Source organism: Lutra lutra, chromosome 8 (genome assembly GCF_902655055.1).
Source record: "Lutra lutra chromosome 8, mLutLut1.2, whole genome shotgun sequence".
Classification (NCBI taxonomy): domain Eukaryota; kingdom Metazoa; phylum Chordata; class Mammalia; order Carnivora; family Mustelidae; genus Lutra; species Lutra lutra.
Genome location: NC_062285.1, coordinates 42,472,169 through 42,491,380, shown reverse-complemented (window position 1 = coordinate 42,491,380; position 19,212 = coordinate 42,472,169). Strand labels below are relative to the sequence as shown.

At 51.1% G+C, this 19,212-nt stretch overlaps 3 protein-coding genes and 1 long non-coding RNA gene across 13 annotated transcripts in view; 3 read left to right on the top strand and 1 right to left on the bottom strand.

Annotated features, from left to right (window-relative positions):
- Positions 1 to 1,193: 1,193 nt before the first annotated feature.
- ING4 (inhibitor of growth family member 4) lies at positions 1,194 to 7,921 on the top strand. 6 transcript variants are annotated; one of them, XM_047739713.1, is made up of 8 exons: positions 1,194 to 1,319; positions 4,010 to 4,081; positions 5,715 to 5,881; positions 6,061 to 6,166; positions 6,338 to 6,446; positions 6,690 to 6,837; positions 7,099 to 7,160; positions 7,271 to 7,921. In XM_047739713.1, exons 1-8 carry the CDS (start codon positions 1,283 to 1,285, stop codon positions 7,308 to 7,310), a joined length of 741 nt encoding a protein of 246 aa, XP_047595669.1. In that variant the 5' UTR covers positions 1,194 to 1,282; the 3' UTR covers positions 7,311 to 7,921. The 6 variants fall into 6 exon arrangements, with proteins under 6 accessions (XP_047595669.1, XP_047595672.1, XP_047595670.1 ...); XM_047739714.1 differs by having other exon boundaries at positions 1,195 to 1,319; positions 6,341 to 6,446; XM_047739711.1 differs by having other exon boundaries at positions 1,195 to 1,319; positions 6,061 to 6,175; positions 6,341 to 6,446.
- LOC125106113 (uncharacterized) lies at positions 1,673 to 8,731 on the bottom strand. The gene is made up of 4 exons (XR_007129231.1): positions 8,557 to 8,731; positions 5,268 to 5,402; positions 4,090 to 4,316; positions 1,673 to 1,832 (listed from the first exon to the last, which is right to left on the bottom strand). It is a non-coding gene; the product is annotated as an uncharacterized LOC125106113 (long non-coding RNA).
- Positions 8,732 to 8,767: 36 nt separating this feature from the next.
- ACRBP (acrosin binding protein) lies at positions 8,768 to 17,557 on the top strand. Its single transcript, XM_047739701.1, has 10 exons — positions 8,768 to 8,929; positions 9,242 to 9,460; positions 9,660 to 9,754; positions 10,255 to 10,372; positions 11,039 to 11,507; positions 12,004 to 12,136; positions 14,854 to 15,033; positions 15,156 to 15,323; positions 16,478 to 16,561; positions 17,201 to 17,557. Exons 1-10 carry the CDS (start codon positions 8,887 to 8,889, stop codon positions 17,321 to 17,323), a joined length of 1,632 nt encoding a protein of 543 aa, XP_047595657.1. The 5' UTR covers positions 8,768 to 8,886; the 3' UTR covers positions 17,324 to 17,557.
- A 639-nt stretch (positions 17,558 to 18,196) lies between these two features.
- Positions 18,197 to 19,212, top strand: part of LPAR5 (lysophosphatidic acid receptor 5) — a 29,247-nt gene continuing 28,231 nt past the window's right edge. For 4 of the 5 annotated variants that reach the window (XR_007129230.1, XR_007129228.1, XR_007129229.1 and 1 more), the window contains exon 1: positions 18,656 to 18,963. The gene's annotated coding sequence lies outside the window, so the exon portion shown is untranslated. Of the gene's footprint in view, positions 18,614 to 18,655; positions 18,964 to 19,212 lie in introns of those variants that run through there. The other variant, XM_047739705.1, reaches the window with a different exon arrangement.

The window sequence follows — 19,212 nt, the reverse complement described above, 5'->3', positions numbered from 1 at the left end:
CTCTTTTTAAGGATTCACTCACAATCATAGGAAGAACTCTATGAGGTAGGTACTACTAGTCAGAAACTCAGAAATTAAATTGCTTATCCAGGGGCACTTCGAGTGAAGTCTTCTAGATCCACCGGCAGTATCTTACCACTTAGTAGTAAACCTGAGGTTTCATCTTACCCTTCTTCACATATTTTGGTCTAAAGTAAGTGACTGAAAATCTTTCTTTAAAACGCTGCCCTGTGGCATTGATAATTACCACAAATGTGTGAGTTGCGGGGGTAGGGAGGGGGGTGGGCTGACAACAGTCTCTAAAACGCTCTTACTAACACCACTATTAAAGTATGGGCTTTGAGTTGTTTCCCTGGTGTGGGGGCAGCCTGTCATGCACTTGGTTGAAAAAAGTCCTTACTGTGCTGTAGCTGGCTAGGATGACAGCTGGCCCAGTTGTGACAGAGCTCCATGCTCCAGTCCTCTCAGAATCATGGTGCTAGTTAACATCATATAAAACTGGAAAACAAAGAGGGGAGGTACCAAAACAAGGGGCAAGGCCATAAGTACTATGTCATTATATATGTGAGAATGTATTCGAGTGTGGAAGGACAGGAACCCTGACAAGTGTGAAGAATTACAGCTTTATTGTGTAAGTCTTTGTATTTATAAGAGTTTATAAATAATTTCTTCCATGTAAAAAAAAAAAAAAAATCCCGGGGAGCTGATGTTCTTGCGACTGAAAAGAAATGCGGAGGGTTTAAATCTCGGAACACCAGCTACGCCTCCCCAACTTCCTTAAGAAAGTAGCTACCTTGAAGAAAGTCTGGATTCAGCCAGGACCTGCTGTGGTTACTAGATTAATATCCTGCAAAAAGGAGAAAAGGTCCCCAGTCGCTAAAAAGCTATATTTATGGAATACTATCCTAAAGAGACAAGGCGGGGGTTTTCTGCCCCTCATAACCTCACATCCTGGTTTTGGAGGGAAAAAAAAAGTTTGATAGGGAATGCAAAATGGCGACCCGCAGTGACGTCATGCCTGCTTCGGTCGCGTACCGGGCTCTCAGTAAGGGCGGAAGAGGGCTAAAGCCACCTCAGGCACCGCCGCCCCGGCCGCCCCGGCTACCTACGCAAAAAGGAAAGTATCAACGTCGGGCGGATGTGTCCCCGCGAATAATTTACTGAGGGCGGAAGCTCTCCTTTTAAGGGCGGAAAGGCTCCAACCCAAAGATAATAGCTTCAGTGCCTGTTGCGTTTCAGTCACTTCCGGGGCGGATCGGAAGTTGCTTTGTTTTGCTTCAAGATGGCTGCGGGGATGTATTTGGAACATTATCTGGACAGTAAGAGCAGGCTGGAGGAGGGGGTCAGGGGTCATAGAGTGGCGGGGGGGATCGGGGCTGAGGAAATGTACGGCCCCGAAGTCCCGGTGGTCAGAAAGTCACAATTACGAAGGGGTTCCGTGAGAGAAAATACTGGAGGGTGTGAAGAAAGAGGGGGCGGGGCAGCTGGGTCGAGGCCTGGCTTTTGGGTGTAGACGAGGGAGGGGCTGCGCGGTGGGGCTGAGGGAATGTCTCAGGGCTAATGGGCAGAGCTGGGAAGATATTTGCCGAGCCCATCACCAGGGTCTCCAGCCTCAGGCTATTCACCGCCACCCCACCCCCACCCCCGATCGTTCAGGATCGGTCGTTTTAGTGTATCACCCACTGCCATTTGGAGCAACGACAAAGACCAGCTCGCAGCTCCTCCGCTCAATTCTTTCTCAGAAGCGGTTTCTCATGGGGATCGGGGGTTGTGAGTGACCACTGCAGATGGTAAACTGGAACGCTTCTCTTGTTGGAGTAAAGATCCATTTCCTATCATATGGAAATCTGGTGTTAGGTTTATGCCATTTGTGTAAACCACCCCTTCACAAAGCCTGTCACCCTTATGCGCTTACATTTGTCTTAGTGTTGGGAGTCATCCATTCATCCATTCATTTATCGAGGCCCTGCTCTGTGTCAGACATAATGGCAGGTACTGCGGAGATACCAAAATGAATAAGACACAGACCCTGCACTCAAGTGCTCATAGTCTAGGAGGAAACTGATTCTGCTAATAAATAATCATAAAACCGTGACAAGTGAAATAATAGAAATACGTCAGAAGGACACTTGGTAGCACTGGAGAAAGAGGGGCTAATTCCCTGGGGAGGTAGGTAAGGCTATCACAGATTTGAAGATTGAGTGTTTATTTGCGAGGGTGGAGAAATAAAGGACATTTCTGATTGGGGAAGGTATCAGCAAAGGTATTAAGGTGGGTTTGTGGCAGGTCAAGGAAAAGTGAAGTCAGAGTGCTTGATATATAGGACTCTAAGGTGGGAGATTGGGAAGTGAGGCTGGAGAGAGGTTGGGACTAGATTGTGCAAGGTCTTTTAAGTCAAGCTAAGAGGCTTGCACTTTAGATAGCATAAAGAACCAATAGATTTTATAAAAACAAGTTTTAATAAAGGAAAACAACTGATGTATGATAAGTTCAGGTCTCAGAGAGACAGAAGTCTTTAAGAGCTAAAAGGACAACACTGATTGATTGACTGGTTGAGAGAGAAGGAAGAATCTAAGGTGACTCCTTGATTTCCTGCTTGGGAAGCGAGGTGGATATGATACCATCAGCAAGATAGGGAATCAGGAGTAACAGCAATATACCTAATTCAGTTTAAACTTAAGCATAGGCATGGTAATTATGAGAGTGAGTGAGATGGAGATCATTCAGAGAATGTTAAAGAAGGTGGGAAAATGAGAGGATTAAAGTATAATCTCAAGAAAACATTAACATTAAAGGGACAAGCTAAAGAAACATCACTGTTGGAATTATCAGAAAGTATATGAGGAGTTTTGGAATCCTAAGAGGAAGAAAGTTACTGAAGGGAAGAAGATGGTGCCAAGTGCTGCAGCCATATTTGATAAGATAGGACTAATAACAGATCATTTGTTTTGGTAAGTCACTGGTGACTTAAAGTAATCTCAGTAAACTGGTGGTGGCAGACCTGACATTATAGGTTAAAGCAGTGGAGGTATTTTAGAAGTTTGAAATGGAGTCATGGGAAGAGATTTTTCTTTCATGGAGAGACTTGAGTTCTATGTGCATGCATTCAAGTATTTATGGAAGACCCTCTGTACGCAAGTCATAGCAAAATAAGCAAGAGAGATGTGTCCAGTCCTTTTGGAGGGCTAGGGAGATAGATACCAAATAACTGGTTGCACAATTCATGATTTAATTGCAGTTGGATAAGTGCCCAAAAGGGTAGAGCCAGAAAAACTTGACGGCATCCTCAAGGGCACTTGGAGTCTGGAGAACTCAGAGTTGAACTGAAACTTGAGGAATGAACAGGAGTTTAGTAGGCCAAGAGATATGGTGGAGGTGGGACAAAGAATAAGCAGTCATTCAGGACAGAAAGCAGCACATGGAAAGCTGGGCAGCAGGACAAGCCCTGGCAAGTTGGGGGCACTCAGAGAGGGCCAGTCTGATGAGAGCAGACAGAGCACAAATGGGGAATGACCTGAGTCAAGGCTGCAATAAGGCGAACATGGGCCAGAAAGTATAAAGTAGGAATAGGAGTTGTGTGATAGGAAGTTACCAGATGGTTATAAAGCAGGAGGGTGATTTGACGAGATTTGCATTTTTTAAGAGACTCTTCTGACTGTGATACAGAGAGCAGATTGGAAGTGTGTGTGTGATGAGTGGAGGATACCAGGTGGGTATTTGGGTTGAGGGCAAGGAGTTTGGAGGGAATCAAGGAAAAGGAGGGGCTGATTGATTGAGGAAGGTCACTGAAGGGGCAAATGGTGGGAAAGCTGTGAAGAGATGGCAGAGTGAATCGTGGAGAGATACAGACACGGCCTCCACTGAGAAGGGAATGATGAGTACTGTTCTGGATAAATCCAGCCATGCCAAGGAGGGACTCTTTTCCTGAGTCCCCTTTTGGATCTGTGCTTTAAAAGCAGCTATAAACCTATAAAGGGCTGTGATTCTCAGTTTTTCTTCTTCTGCCTAGGTATCGAAAACCTCCCCTTCGAACTGCAGAGAAACTTTCAGCTCATGAGGGACCTGGACCAAAGAACAGAGGGTACGTACAGAGTAAGGAATTTGTGTGTATAATGAGTGTGTATGATCTTTTCTTTCTCCTGCTTGGTGTTACCATATCATCTGGTCTGATCTGGAAAACTGTGGCTTCTCTCTCTTTGACTCTCTTGCAATTCTTAAAAGGAGAGCAGTGAAGTTCTGCATTTCTAGATCAGCATTTCCATGATAGAGTACTGCAATAAGACCTCAAGAATTCAAAGGTGCTCTGTTCTTGATATCTGCAAGAAGAATTGAAAAAGAAGTCAACTCGAGAATCGTTGCTATTCTCCGTATTCAGTAAATCTATAGAAAGACTAGGATGTTTCTACTCTGCTGGATTGTTAGTCATGGTGGTAGAGAAGTTCTTAAAAAGAGAGAGAAAAAAAAAAAAAGAAGGAAAAGCGGCAATTAACAACAGGATCGCTACACTGTATTCTTCAACCTTACAGAAGCAATAGATACCATCTGTGGCCTTCCTTGGATGTTGAGCAAATCTGGCTTTATTGAGGCATTCACTTGGAGCCTGAGGCTACACTGCAGTGGTCAGATTGGTCTCTTCAAGGGCAAAGATGTCATCTGTTGGAGCCATGCCCCGTACCTGCTGAAGGATATATAGGTCTTACCTTCCATTCTTATGTAGCCATGCTCAAGGATGTGACAAGCTGGTGTTAGAAAACCTAAAGCTGTGATTTCAGTTACTCTGGGTAAGTTTACTCATGAAAAGGTGAACATGATATAAAATCCTGGAGGTAGGCTCCCCTCTCCCCAACCCCGAGAACCTCCTGCCAAATCCTGAGAACCAGCTTGCTTCCTTTGTATCACAGTTCCTACTCTTAAGTTCACGCACAGAAAGACCGGTTGGGAGATTATCAAACTACATGCATTTTCAGTTTCCTCCAAAGGGCTCCCACGAAATGGGGCACCACGTTACAGTCACTCTTTTGTCTCTTTTCATCGACATTTTTTATGAGTCCTACCAGAGAGCAGGCAGTAAGCATCTACAGTCTCAGTGTCTGGAGACATCGCCAGCCTTCTGGTATGAAAACATTGGGAGCAATGTCTAAGATGAACACAGAAAAAGTGACGAGAAACGCGAGCAGGTTGCAGACGATGAGCACAGTAGGGTAGAAGAGCTGTTACATAAATGAACTAGGGCCTAGTTTTAAACGATGAGTCACAGATGTACAGACCTGGAAGGCGGCCGCAGCAGATGACCCAGCCGGCTTCACAGCGCTCAGAGCTGGAATGTTTTTGAGGCAAGAAATCCGGAAGCCTGTGAGACAAGATTCATGGTTCAAGAAGCACCAAGCCTTTCAAAGCAGCATCTACAGACACGAACAAAAATATACTTCGTATTAGTACGGTGTGCAAAGACTCCCCCCCCTCATTTTTCACTAATAAGTTCAGTTCCAACTATGGTAGCAATGTTTTCTGCACCTGAAGGCACCTTTAAAACAAATTCTGTCACTATGTTGCATTACTTGAGTAAATGGCGCAGTACCTATGAACTTTCAGGGCATTTTAATTCGAAGGTTATGATGATGGTCAATGGAAAACGCCCAAGAAACAAGAGGAAGAAGTGTATTTCACGTAGCCACTCAGGGGCCTTTGTGACCAGGCCTCTGTCTCTGTTGTAGACCTGAAGGCTGAAATTGACAAGTTGGCCACTGAGTATATGAATAGCGCCCGCAGCCTGAGCTCCGAGGAAAAATTGGCCCTCCTCAAACAGATCCAGGAAGCCTATGGCAAGTGCAAGGAATTTGGTGACGACAAGGTGCAGCTTGCCATGCAGACCTATGAGATGGTATGGCCCTGTTCACGGCTCCCTACCTACCTCCCATCTAATCCTTGGGGTCCTAGACCCCTCCTTCAACTGTGTCGGGATCTGTTTTGGGTTTGGGAGATACATAGAATGTGCCTTAGCCTTATTTTCTTTGGCCTGAACCAGCCTTGTAGCTCTCTCTTTTCCTTCCTCACCCCTAGGTGGACAAACACATTCGGCGACTGGACACAGACCTGGCCCGTTTTGAGGCTGATTTGAAGGAGAAGCAGATTGAGTCCAGTGACTATGACAGCTCTTCTAGCAAAGGCAAAAAGAGTGAGGAGGGGGGCGGGGCCTGAGGAGGGGCGAGGATTCCGAGGGAGAAGCAGCCACCCTTGAGCTACCAGGGGGGGGCACCAGCTTGGAAGGAGGGGGAAGCAAGAAGACTTAACCCATCTTTCTGTCTCCCTGCCTTCTGGCTTTCCCCCTCTTTCCTAGAAGGCCGGACTCAAAAGGAGAAGAAAGCTGCCCGTGCTCGTTCCAAAGGAAAAAACTCAGATGAAGAAGCTCCCAAAGCTGCCCAGAAGAAGTTGAAACTTGTGCGCACGTGAGTGTACAGGGGGGGGCACTTTGCCATGCGGCGTATTTTTTTCTCCTGTCCCGCACTCCCACCCCACACTGCCCCTTGCCACTCTCTCCATCTTCTGTGCCAGTAACTTCTCCTCATCATTGTGGTATTTGCTGGATAGAGAAGAGACGCCACAAGTCACTTGCCCCACCAGGATGTCTTTCTACACCTCTGTAGCTTCCCTTTCTGCAGATGACACGTTCTCTTCCTCTCGGCATGCAGAAGTCCTGAGTATGGGATGCCCTCAGTGACCTTTGGCAGTGTCCACCCCTCTGATGTGTTGGATATGCCTGTGGATCCCAACGAACCCACCTATTGCCTTTGTCACCAGGTCTCCTATGGAGAGATGATTGGCTGTGACAACCCTGATGTGAGAACCAACCGTTTTGCCTCCAGATGGGGTTCTGGGGGCCACGAGGGAGCGGGTACAAGAGGGGAAGAAACGGTTGAATAGTGGGACTGCAGAATAAGAGGAAGGTGGAGTTGGTTGGCCTTGGGACCTCCAAGATTTCTCCAAAGGGACGGAATACGGGAACACTTCTGAGGAATCTGTGGAGGAAACTTCTTTTCTTTACTCAGCCCCCTGCCCCAGGCCCCTGACTTCTGCTTCTTCCATCTTCCTCCTTTTCAGTGTTCCATCGAGTGGTTCCACTTTGCCTGTGTGGGGCTGACGACCAAGCCTCGGGGGAAGTGGTGAGTGAGAGAATCGCGGCAGGCGCCGGGCTGCCCCTGAGCTGCGTGGTGGAGGGCACCCCCTCTCACTCACTCTCTCCCTCCGCCTCTGTCACATTGTTCCTCTCTAGGTTCTGCCCACGCTGCTCCCAGGAACGCAAGAAGAAATAGATAGGGGCAATGGATTCCCACGGTTTCTTCCACATCCCTGGACCCAGGCTAGTGGGGAGAGGAAAGCCTGTGCTGGGGCTCGGGGGCCCAGGGAGAGTGGATGGCACAGTGTAGTCATCCTTTCTCCTCCCCTCTCCCCACTCCTGGTGCTGAGGCTGCATCCAAACCCTGGTAGGGAGGGGTGCCGCAGCCGCTAAACATCTGTGCTCTCATTGTCTGCCCCCCTCAGAGGGAAGTGGTCTTGCCCACTGTCCTTTTGCCTCCTGCTGAGGTTGGTGCTGTATTTCCAAGGGATGGTCCTCTTCACTCCCCTTGCTTTGTATTTAAAGACTGGGGCAGTAGCATGGGGGCACTCCCTAGCCCTCCTGACTCCCTCCCCCTGTAGGGGGGGGGGTCTCTGGTGTGATAAACTCTCTTTGTTCTCTTCCTGCTTTTTCCACGGTGGGGGCTCCCCCAGAGCATCTGGGCTGTGGCCTTAGTTGAAGGGGCACCCCTTCCTCTGTGCCAAGAGGATTCATCCTGGCTTTGTGAATGGGAGAGGGGGCAAGGCGGAGTGCACGTAACTCACGTGTAAAGGAACTTGAGTAGGTGAATAAAAGCTATCCATGTTGGCCTGCTGTGTTTATTGTAGAGACTGTGTTTTAGTATATGTGCTATCCATTTTGTTTGCATCATCTGGGTTGGATTAGACGTGGGAGGAAGTAGAACAAGACATGGAACCAGAAGCAGTACCTCTGCACTAGAATCCACAACATCTCACCTTGAGAAAGACAGAGTTTGAGGGGGGGTTGCCTCAGATCTGGGCTTTCCCATACTTTAAAATTATGCATCTTTTCTCCATAAAGCATCTTTCACTTAATTTCCAATAAACGTGTATTTGTGTTTTATGCACGTACTATTGTATTAGCTTGATTTCTTATTTTAAACACAACACGGAAAAGCATTTTTCCCTTGTGCCGATGGCTTGTCTTACTTGTGTCCCACTGGGAAACCACTTCCTCAGACTGAACCACCAGGTGGAATCCTGAGCACCTCCTAACCTGGATCGGCTTGTTTCCCCTTTTGGCTCATTTCTTACCTGGAGGCTCTCTCTAGTTCCTACCCAGGTGGACCCTGACTTTCCCGTACACTCTGTCCCTGCCTGCCCCAGAACCCTGCCTACATTCCCGTCCAGGTCTCACCAACCGTGGGGCAGATTGGTTCTCCAGACCCCGGTTTTGTCATGTGTAGGAGAGGGATAACGTACCCACTTGCTGGGACTACCTCGGGAATGAAACAGGGTAATACAAAGAACAACACGGGGCCTACTCCGTCGAAGGCCCTGGGTCAGTGATAGCTTTTGCCGTCACTTCCCCCCGGGGGCGGGATATGACTCGCGTGAGGACCCTTACACCCCAGGCCAGCGCGGTGAACCCCGAGCGCGCGGCAGTTCCCGCGGCCCCGCCTCCGGCCCTTTGTGACGTCAGCGCCGCACCTTCTACTCCCCCGTCGGCAAGCCCGCGCCCGCCGGCTCTCTCTGGCTTGGCCCGTTAGAGGCCGCTTTGGTCCGGGAAACGCGGGCGGATCGACTGGGGCCATGAGGAAACTAGCCGCTGGCTTCCTTCTCTCACTCCTCGAGGGTGAGAGCTTCCCGTCTGCCCGAGCAGTGTCTTCCTCCCGGGGTTCAGTCCTCCACCTCCCAAGAGCCCATGCTTTAAGGTTTCGAAACGCCTTCTCAGGGTGGTCGCCTCGGCTTTGCTCCCTGGCTTCTGGGGTCAGACCTTAGCCTCTGCCCCAGGAATCTCGTCACCCTGATCCGCTGGGATCTCTGGCCAGACGCCCCCCCCGCCCCCGCCCAACACTTGCTGATTTCCACGGGGTCCGCTTGCCAGTCGGTCTGTCCAGGAGCCCCAAGCAGGTATTGGAGTTCGGTCTGTTTCCCTGCCCCGCAGTGCTGCTCCTGCTTCTGCCACCTGCCCCAGCCCAGGATTCAATTTCGGCCTCCACTCCAGGCAGCCCTCTCTCTCCCACCGAATATGAACGCTTCTTTGCACTGCTGACCCCGACCTGGAAAGCAGAGACCACCTGCCGTCTCCGTGCGACGCACGGCTGCCGGAATCCCACCCTCGTCCAGCTGGACCAATATGAAAATCACGGCTTGGTGCCCGACGGTGAGGGCCAGACTAGTGGGGCAGCCCTGTGCTCGCTGGGGCTGTGCTCGCTTGAGTCAGGAAGGGTATGGCCTGCTCCTTACCCTGAGGCCATATTCTCCACTCTGTAGACCCTAGGAGCCCACAGCCCCTCCCCCTCAGGAAGGGAGTTCCCCTCCACTTCTGTGCGTTCACCTTCTCCACCCCTGCCCATTCTCAGGCGCTGTCTGCTCTGACCTCCCTTATGCCTCCTGGTTTGAGTCCTTCTGCCAATTTACTCAATATCGTTGCTCCAACCACGTCTACTACTCTAAGGTGAGGCCCGGGACAAACGTTGTCTTTGGCGTCAAGGACCACAGGGAGGTGGAAAGGGTGAGACGTTGAGGAAGGGCTCCAGCAGGGCCATCCTGAGATCCTTCCTCCCTGCCACTTTGCCAATCCTTTACTCAGATTCCATAGGAGTACAGCCTCACCTTGGGCATTCAGACGGTCAGAACAATCTTGTTCCTGCAAGAGAAGTAGGGAAGAGGGAAGGGAAGAGGCAAAGGGACAAGCCCCCCCTTGCTTCTAACACTTGAGTGATCTCATTCAAGTCAAACACAAGAGTGAAGGCAGAAGTGTGGCCCAGACATGGAGTCTTATCTCACAGGGGAACCCTTTCTCAGGTCTAGAGAGTTCTACCAGGGAACATATCCCTTCATCCCTGCCCAGCAACTGTGAGAAAGGAGACATGCCAGAAAAGGACTGAGCCCGAAGCTGGAGTAGAAATCTGTCCTATGGGAAAGGTCATGCCCACTGTCTCTCTCTCCTTACAGAGGGTCCGCTGCTCCCAGCCAGTCTCGATCCTCTCTCCCAACACTATCAAGGAGATTGACGCTTCCTCTGATGTCCCTCCCACCACAGTGACCTCCCCCCTTTCATCTCACATCACAGGTGAGACCCTCCCAGTACTGGTGAGGCTGCCTGCAAGCCCTTCCAGAAATCCCAGAGCCCAGGACTTTAGGCGTTGGGGGTCAGGAGGGAATGGGGAAGTATGTCGAGCAGGGCTGGGGGGTGAGGGGCGCTGGCAGCACACAGCCAGTTACAAAAGGCGGGGGATTGCTTTTTTATGAGTATGAGGTGGGGCTTTCTCCAGCCCAGAGTATCTTCTGACAGTGCTTACAATTCTAGGAAAAATTTGCTTTTCTCAGCTCCCCAAAATATTCCTGCACCTGGACGTCCTCTGGGACTTTCAAAAGCCGCCATCTTCACCCTAGAAAGGGTTCCTTCCTAGCTATTCAGCATCTTTGGAGTTTCCTAAGTGAGAGGGACAAAAGGTGGGATTTGAGGTGGGAGTTAGGGAAGAGGAGCCCTTGTCAGGGAGATGGAAAGGAGAACCACAATTGCCATAATCACCATGGCAATTTTTCTTTTATTTTGATATTTGTATTCTTCCTCATGTCTTTTAGACTCGACTATGTGAATAAGTGTCCTTTAGGCTGCTTTCTTGTGCCTTTGTGTTTCTGTGTATGTCCCTCTGTAACAAAGACCCTCGGGGGCCAGAAGCTTGACTGTTCCTTTCCATTTCTCTTTCTCGGTCCTTCCCAAACCCTTCTGCAGCCACAGAACGACAGGCCTTCCAGCCCTGGCCGGAGAGGCTTAACAACAATGTGGAGGAGCTGCTACAGTCCTCCCTGTCCCTGGGGGGCCAGGAGCAAGGGCAGGAGCGCAAGCAGGAGCAAGGGCAGGAGCGCAAGCAGGAGCAAGGGCAAGAACACAAGCAGGAGGAAGGACAGGAGCAAGAAGAGCAAGAGGAGGAACTGGAGGAGGAGGGAAAGCAAGAGGAAGGCCAGGGGGCAGAGGAGGGACTGGAGTCAGTGGCTGGGCTGCAGACAGACCCAGAGCTCAAGTTCCAGTCTAAATTTGTGTCTTCCAACCCTTTCTCCTTCACTCCCCGGGTGCGGGAAGTGGAGTCCACTCCCATGATGATGGAGAACATCCAGGAGCTCATTCGATCAGCCCAGGAAATGGATGAAATGAATGATCTGTACGATGAAGAACCCGTCTGGAAAAAACCAACCCGTGACAGGTACAGGCAGTTCTGACCACCCCTCCCCCCACCCCACCTGCCAACCCCAGCTACCAGCCCTATCCCCACTGCTGCCTTTTTTTGGGGGAGGAGAAACTGCCTTTCCCAGCTTCCAAGACCCACTCAGACGTGCTTGGGCTTCAGGCGTGCCTAGCAACTGTCTGCCTCACCTGCTCTGTCACCATCATTTAGCACTGCCCTAGACACCCATTCTCCACGTGACGGAGTGCTACGGACCCTGGACCTGGGCCTGGGTTCTGGTCTTGTCTCTGCCTCTGATTAGCACTGCAGCTTTGGGGAAGATTACTTCCCCTTCCTGGACCTCAGTTCCTCCTTTGTAAAAGGAGGCAGTTGGTCTGAAGGCCTCTAGGGCCTCATGGCCATGCTGAATGTGTGTGACTGAGACCAGACACCAAGGGGAGGGGCAGAGAATGGATGTGGCTTTCAACCTCAGCCCTCCGGCCCATCCCCACCAGCCTGCACCGTCGTCTTGCAGCCTCCTGCAGATGCCCCACGTGGAGGCCTTGCTGGTGCTGTGCTACTCGATTGTGGAGAACACCTGTACCATAACCCCCACAGCCAGGGCCTGGCAGTACATAGAGGAGGAGATCCTTGGTTTCGGGAAGCCGGTATGTCTGCAATGCTTCTTAATGGATACATGCTCATTGGCCATCCTCTGGGCTGGGCCTTGAGAGTGTGGGGGAGAGGCAGGGATGCAGAAAGCATAAAGCATCATTGGAGAGAGTCTCTGCATGAGAATTCCTTCTTTGGGAGGACATCTCCGGCTCACCTTCAAAGATGAAGGCCCAAGACCTAGTCTGGAATCCATACCTGTCCAGAGTTCATTCTTCATCTCTCTGAGCTGTTAGGCTTGAATTCCCTCCTGAGCTAGGTCACCCATCTTCAATACTTGGCTTCACCTTGGATGCAGCTCTCCTTTCCAGAGGGGTCATAGATCCCATTCCAAGGATCGGTAGAGGGATCCCAGGCTCGGTGTGCCCTCAGCACCCAGCAGGTCCTATTCCCGGGAAGGTATTCTGTAGGTTTTCAAATAAGACAAGTCAGCAAACTTGTCTTTGCTAACTTCAATCATTTGTTCAGTATTGCATAGTGTCAAGCCCAGAGGATGGCCAATGAGCAAGTTAGATAATTGATTTTTTAGTACAGCATACCAACTCTGTACTAGGTACTTGAGATGTCGGTGATGAGTAAAATAGATCCAGTCATCTTTAGTGAGAGAGGCAGATGAGGAAACAGGCAGAATAGTGTGATGGATAAAGGCAGCCATGGATTAGTGCACAGTCCAGAAGCAGCAGATGGGGGTCCCCACGGTCCATGTTTGGGAGGAGTAGAGAATTCTTAGAGGAACTGATGTTTAAAACAGAGACCTGAAAATGAAAGATGTTTGACAGGCAAAAGAAGGGGCTTTGGTAGAGGTTCCTGCCAGAGGGAGTAGTAGGGCACCAAGAACAGGCATATTGCTCCCACCCTTAAGGGGTCCAAGAATCATGAGGGATTCCGTAGCATTATAAAAGAAGTATGCAGTAGTGTTGGAAAGAGACTTTTTTAAAATTATGTTTTACTTTTTTATTTTTTATTTTTTTATTTTTAAAGATTTTATTTATTTATTTGACAGAGAGAGACACAGTGAGAGAGAGTGAACACAAGCAGGAAGAGTGGGAGAGGGAGAAGCAGGCTCCTTGCTCAGCAGGGAGCCTGATGTGGGGCTTGATCCCGGGACCCTGGGATCATGACCTGAGCTGAAGGCAGACACTGAACGACTGAGCTACCCAGGTGGCCCTGAGACGACGACTTCTTCTTCTTCTTCTTTTTTTTTTTTTTGAGTGTAGGAAGTTCAAGAGTCACAGAGAGTTCCCTAGATATCAGGGTTTCGTTACAGGACCAGTCAGGAACCCATTTTTACCTGGAGCAGAGTGGCAGGAGATAAGAGTCCGAGAGATAGGAAGGGTCCTAAGGGGAAAAAATCTCAAACAGCAGTCTGGGGCATTTGTATCGAACTTGGTATGAAAAGCTAACTCGGTAATGATTTTGAATCAGGGACATGATGATGCTCCCTTATGTGCTGGTATGAGTAAGCAAAATGACATGAGAGATTCTGTGCGCTATGACGTGGGTACCCATGCGTGACAGGGGAGCGGACAGCACTGACCAGAGGTGATGGTTAGCAAGCCCCGCCCAAGAATGGGGAGGAAGCCCAGTAGGGGTGCAGACCCCAGCTAGGAGATGGGTAACTCCGCTCCGAAGAATGTCTTCCAAGAACTGGAGGTTTTGGACCTAGGTTCTTGGGTAGAGGGTAGGTCTGGGAGTTGGCTGGGACAGAGTTCTGCCACCGGTTAGACGTGTGGTTCTGAGCAGGTTACCCGGCGTCAACCGAGCCCGTTTCCTCCTCAGGCAGTGGGAGATGTTTCTTGTACCTAGGCTAGTATAGGGCTCTGGTGAAGGCTCACAGAGGCAAGAGCATTTATGGCTGTGGTACCTAGCACTGTGTGGACTCTAGATATTAGCATTATCATTAGCAGAGAGAAGGAGAGAAAGAGGTCATGAGTACTTTTCAGAAGCTAAGTTAGGAGTAATTGTAAATCTTTTTTAAAAAATTGGGGGCACCTGGGTGGCTCACTTGGTTAAGTGTCTGTCTTTGGCTCAGGTCATGATCTCGGGGTCCTGGGATCTAGCCCCCTGTCAGGCTCCCTGTTCAGCGGGGAGTCTGCGTCTCCCTCTGCCTCTGCCCCTCCCCACTTCCACACTCATCCACTCTCTCTCTCAAATAAATAATTTTTTTTTAGACTTTATTTATTTATTTAACAGAGAGAGACACAGTGAGAGAGGGAACACAGGCAGCGGGAATGGGAGAGAGAAAAGCAGGCTTCCCGCTGAGCAGGGAGCCTAACGTGGGACTTGATCCCAGGACCCTGAGATCATGACCCGAGCCGAAGGCAGGCACATAACAACTGAGCCACCCAGGTGCCCCTCAAATAAATACAATCTTAAAAAGTAAGGAGTAATTATAGGTCACCTGGTGGTAGACATCTGTCAGGTACTTGGCAATGAGGATTTGGAGCTCGGGCAAGAAATGGGAACAGATGATAAAGATTTGGGTGTGGCCTGCAGAAAGGTGAAGGTTCTTTGGGAGTAAACACATCATCCAGGAAGAAGGTGAAGAGTTAGAGCGCTGAGGAGAGGTCCTAGAGGAGCCTTTGGGGAGGGAGCAGGGAGGAAAGCCAGAGAAGCCTTCTGAAGAGCCTTCATGCGAAGCCATTCTGCGGGGACAGCTCTGCAGGGCTGAAAGTGTCTCAGCCTCAGTCTGTCAACCACACTCCTGCCCCAGGTCTGTGACAGCCTTGGGCGGCGACACACAGCCACCTGTGCCCTCTGTGACTTCTGCTCCCTGAAGCTGGAACAGTGCCACTCGGAGGCGGTCCTGCAGCGACAGCTGTGTGACAGCTCGCACAAAACACCCTTCATCAGCCCTTTGCTCATAGCCCAGAGCATGTCCATCGGTACCCAGGTACCTAGCCGGGTAGCCCACAGTGGGGGAGGCCTCGGGCTCCAGGCAGGACTGGGCAGCAGGAAGGGAGGTCTGCAGGGGAGCTGGGGGCATGCACCTCTCCCCTGTCCCCTGTGCCACAGGTAGGTACCCCAACATCAGGCCGCTTCTATGGGCTGGATATGTATGGCGGGCTCCGCATGGACTTCTGGTGCGCCCGGCTGGCCACCAAGGGCTGTGAAGATATCCGAGTGTCCGGCTGGCTCCAGACTGAGTTCCTTAGCTTCCAGGATGGGGATTTCCCCACCAAGGTAAACGCCTTTCCCCGAAGTTCAACCCTACCCAACTGTCCCCATTCCTTCCAGTGATTTGCTCCAAGTAGCCCTAAGATGTACAAGGAGGGGGCGGCTAGGCCTCTGGCTTCTGGGAAACCAGTCCTCACTGAGCCTCCTGCCTCTTTCCAGTAGACACCCTCCATCCCCCTTTCCTCCTCTCAAAAAGAAAAGAAAAAAAAAGCAGGTTTGTGTTTGTGAAAGGAGTAGGAATCAGAGGGGTGGGAGAGCACGGGACAGGGAGGCAGGAGACAGAGCTTCTGATCCCAGCTTTGCAGGGTCCCTGCTGAGGATCTTGGGTCAAGCCACTTCCCACACTGGCCCAAAGTGAGACTCACCTCTACAACCAATGACGAGGGGACGCCTGAGATGTCAAGGACCTGTGACCCCGTGCTGCCCTGCTCCAGTATGACAGGCTCCTTGACCTAGGTTCCAGCACTTTCCCTGCTCAGTAGAATCAACTTTGCTCCCCCTCTCCCCAGAGTGTCCTCCCCTTTAGCTCCGGGGGACTGTTGACTGACAGCCAGGTCCCTCTCTCCTGTAGTTTAGCAGGAAAAATCAAGGCCAGGAAAAGCTGGGCAGCTTAAGAAAGGGTTGGTAGCTGAGATGAGGGGCCCCTGCACAGCCCTTATCCCTGGGGCTGAGGAGAGGTCCTGGAGGAGCCTCTGGATCTAGAAAGGGTCTCAGAGATCATCCCTCCTCCCCTGGATTTACAGATGGGAAGGTGAGGTTCACAGAGGGAAGTGATTCACCCAAGTTCAACACATGAGAGGTTCTTCTGCCCTCACTTGGCCATCACTAGAAGGATCCCTGAGACTGGACCCCTGATGGGGCCCTGTTCCCCATGCCCTGGTCCTCAGCTGCTTCCCCAGCAAGCTGACGAGCAGGGCAGCCACTTAATTCTCCAGCTCCTGGCTTCTTTTCAGCACCGAACTGTGACTTGAGGGTGGGGCAGGAAATGCAAGGGGGACAGAGACCTAGTCCTCAGAGAGGGGCACCCCAGGTGTGGAAGGTCTGGTTCTCAAAGGCTCTACCCCTGGCCCTGGTTCAGCCCTTATGGGCTCTGTCTAGGACTGGTGTGTTAGCAGGCTTCTGATGTCTCCCCACCTCTCCATTCCTGGCTCCTGGCTTAGATTTGTGACACAGACTATGTACAATATCCAAACTACTGTGCCTTCAAAAGCCAACAGTGCCTGATGAGAAGCCGCGACCGGAAGGTGAGTCCCTCACCCTGCCCCCTCCTCCCCTCAGCCCCTCCATCAGCCACCACAGGGGGGTCTATTCTGAGCACGCAAGTGCATGAAAACACACACACACACACACACACACACACACACACACACCACTCTGCTCTGAGCAGCAGGAGAATAGTTCCTTGCTTGCATCCCTGGGCTGAGGCCTCCACCAGAGCCCTCTCTCCCACTCCCTCCTGTCTTGGAGTAAGTGAAGCCCTCCCAGGCAGAGGTGGCAGTATGGCGGGGGGTGGGGAGGGGTGAGGGGGAGTCCAGGAGGGATGCTGCAAATAAAAGGAGAGGGCACCTCAGGGAGAATCCCTAGCTGGGTTGGGCATTGTATATTGAGGTCTCTGGCTTGCCTCTGGCTCTTACTCACCAAGAGTCTGGAATAAGTTACTTCCTCTTCCATCCTTAGCCTCCAAGCTTCTTAAAGGAGAGGCTGGGCTATTCGGTGTCTCTTGCAGCCTTAAAAACCCACATCTGTTTCCTCTCTGCTTCCACTGCCCTGTGCCCATCCCCAATTGCCTCTGGTTCTTGTGGGACCAATGCCACTTCCCCACCTCGGCGCCTCTCCCTCCTGGGCTCTGTGACACAGACTGTGTGTCCCTGATCCCCGGGTAGGTGTCCCGTATGAGATGTCTGCAGAACGAGACTTACAGTGTGTTGAGCCAGGCCAAAAGTGAGGACCTTGTGCTGCGATGGAGCCAGGAATTTAGCACCTTGACTCTAGGCCAAGCCGGATGAACTGGGGTCCGTCCTATCTCCACCCCAGCCCGACCTTTCCACATTCCGTTGCTTTTAGACTCCATCTGTCAGTTTGCTTCCTGGCTGCCCCTTACGGGTCTCTTACCCTTATGGGTCTCTTACCTGGTCTCTTACTCACATTTTCCTTGGGTTGGGGCAGCAGTCCCAGAGAGGCCCATGATGGGAACTCCACCCGCCTTAAAGGATGTCTCTACATAAAGTGTTTATTTTCAACCTGTGTGGCCTACTTTGGTTCCGATCCCATCCTCAGCACTGTGGTCCTGCCCCATGGGAACCAACACCAACCCCTGAGATTTATGGATCCTTCTGAAGATGAAAGGGCCTCAGGGATGGTGCTCAGGGAAGGAGCCAGGAGAAGACCTAAGGAATCAGGAAGTTAGACTGAAGAAGGCCATGGCCCGGGTCTTAGGGATTGTGTGGGCCATGAGGGCACATGTCTTTATTTCTGAAGCCCGTGACCTCAGAGGAGTGTAAGATGGTCCTTCTGGAGGGTAAAGGCCAGAGCCTGCCTGAGGTCCTGTTCCAGGGGTGCGGGGAATAAGCCCAGGGAAGTAAGGCGGAACTTGCCCTTCATCAGGAGGGAGGAGAGAGCTGGGACCTGGAGCTCAGAAAACCCTTGATTTGACATCCAGTGATGAGCCAGATGATCTGAACGTTGAGGTGACAACATACATTAAGGTGTGACTCCAGCATTGACCTTTAAGAACTTGGGACCTCCCAAAATGTGTTCAAGGATACATGTGTTTGGGAAACTCTACAGTCTCTTCTCCTACAGGTGCATGGTGTTTAACAGCATTAAAAAAAAAAACAACACTTATTTTTTTATGGAAAAGTTCAAATATGCACAAAAACAGAATAATACACCCCATGAACCCTTCACCCAGCTTCAGTTATGAACACCTAATCAGTCTTCTCATGGCATGGTAAAGACCATGAGAAGCCCTGTCATAGAGAAACCTGTTCAGCTTAGAGTTTCTCAGACTGACTTGACCACAATATCCTTTTTCACCTACAGTCAAAGCCTTTTAAGTTGTTTTTGTGTACTGGGCATAGCCAACATGCCTAGCCTTGTTGATACAGAAGGTCAGGGGTTCAGCCAGAGGGTGCAGAACAAGGGGCTGCCATCCGAGTCCCCCGTTCCCCAGAAGAAGGAGCTCCTTAGGGGAGCCAGACAGAAGCAGGGAGGAATGGTCCTGGGTGACCATGAATGGCAAGAGCGAAACCACCTGCTGGAACCCAAAAAAGAAAGAGGCACCAGGGGGAACTGGTGTAAGTACAGCTCAGAGTGGGTGGTTAGTCATCCATCCCCGTGGGTGGGTGTGCCAGTTGGGCTTCCCGGAAGCTAGGGAGTGTATGAGCAATGGGCGGAGGGGGGCATTAGTAGGCAAGAGTTTGGGCTGGACTAAGTGCCACTCTCTGCCGGGGTTTCTTCGCTGACGGGCTACAAAGGCCACGGAGGGCACTGCTTCCTCTCTCTCTCCCTGCCCTGTGTGGGGTTGACTGAGTGCAGGGAGCTGGGACATGCTGAGATCTGCTGGGAGAATGTGTCCCCACCCACCTCAGGAGCAGGTCCTGCCAGCCCAGCCCAGAGCAGGCAGCGGAAGCCACAGGGAACACAGGTATGGGTCTGTCACCGGTGGGGTTGAACTTTGCAGGGGGCACAAGTCCCTCCTTTAGAGTGGGATTCATGGGTGGGGCTGGAGATGAGGAGGGCCGTGGGACCTGGAAAATCTTTCTGAATAGAGTGAAAAGCTAAATGGGGCTGCCTCCTGCAGTCTTTTCCAGAGCGAGCCTGGGGAGGCAGCCACCACACTAGGCACATTGAGGAGTGCCTCTCTGAAGCCCGAGGCCCCCACACTGGAGAATCT

Excerpts from the sequence above, each read along its gene's own strand:
- ING4 (XM_047739710.1), top strand. The coding sequence starts at position 1,283 with ATGGCTGCGGGGATGTATTTGGAACATTATCTGGACA. Across the intron at positions 1,320-4,009 it reads TTTGGAACATTATCTGGACA|GTATCGAAAACCTCCCCTTC; the intron begins GTAAGAGCAGGC and ends TCTTCTGCCTAG. Across the intron at positions 4,082-5,714 it reads CCTGGACCAAAGAACAGAGG|ACCTGAAGGCTGAAATTGAC; the intron begins GTACGTACAGAG and ends TCTCTGTTGTAG.
- ACRBP (XM_047739701.1), top strand. The coding sequence starts at position 8,887 with ATGAGGAAACTAGCCGCTGGCTTCCTTCTCTCACTCCTCGAGG. Across the intron at positions 9,461-9,659 it reads TCACGGCTTGGTGCCCGACG|GCGCTGTCTGCTCTGACCTC; the intron begins GTGAGGGCCAGA and ends GCCCATTCTCAG. Across the intron at positions 15,324-16,477 it reads ATGGGGATTTCCCCACCAAG|ATTTGTGACACAGACTATGT; the intron begins GTAAACGCCTTT and ends CTCCTGGCTTAG.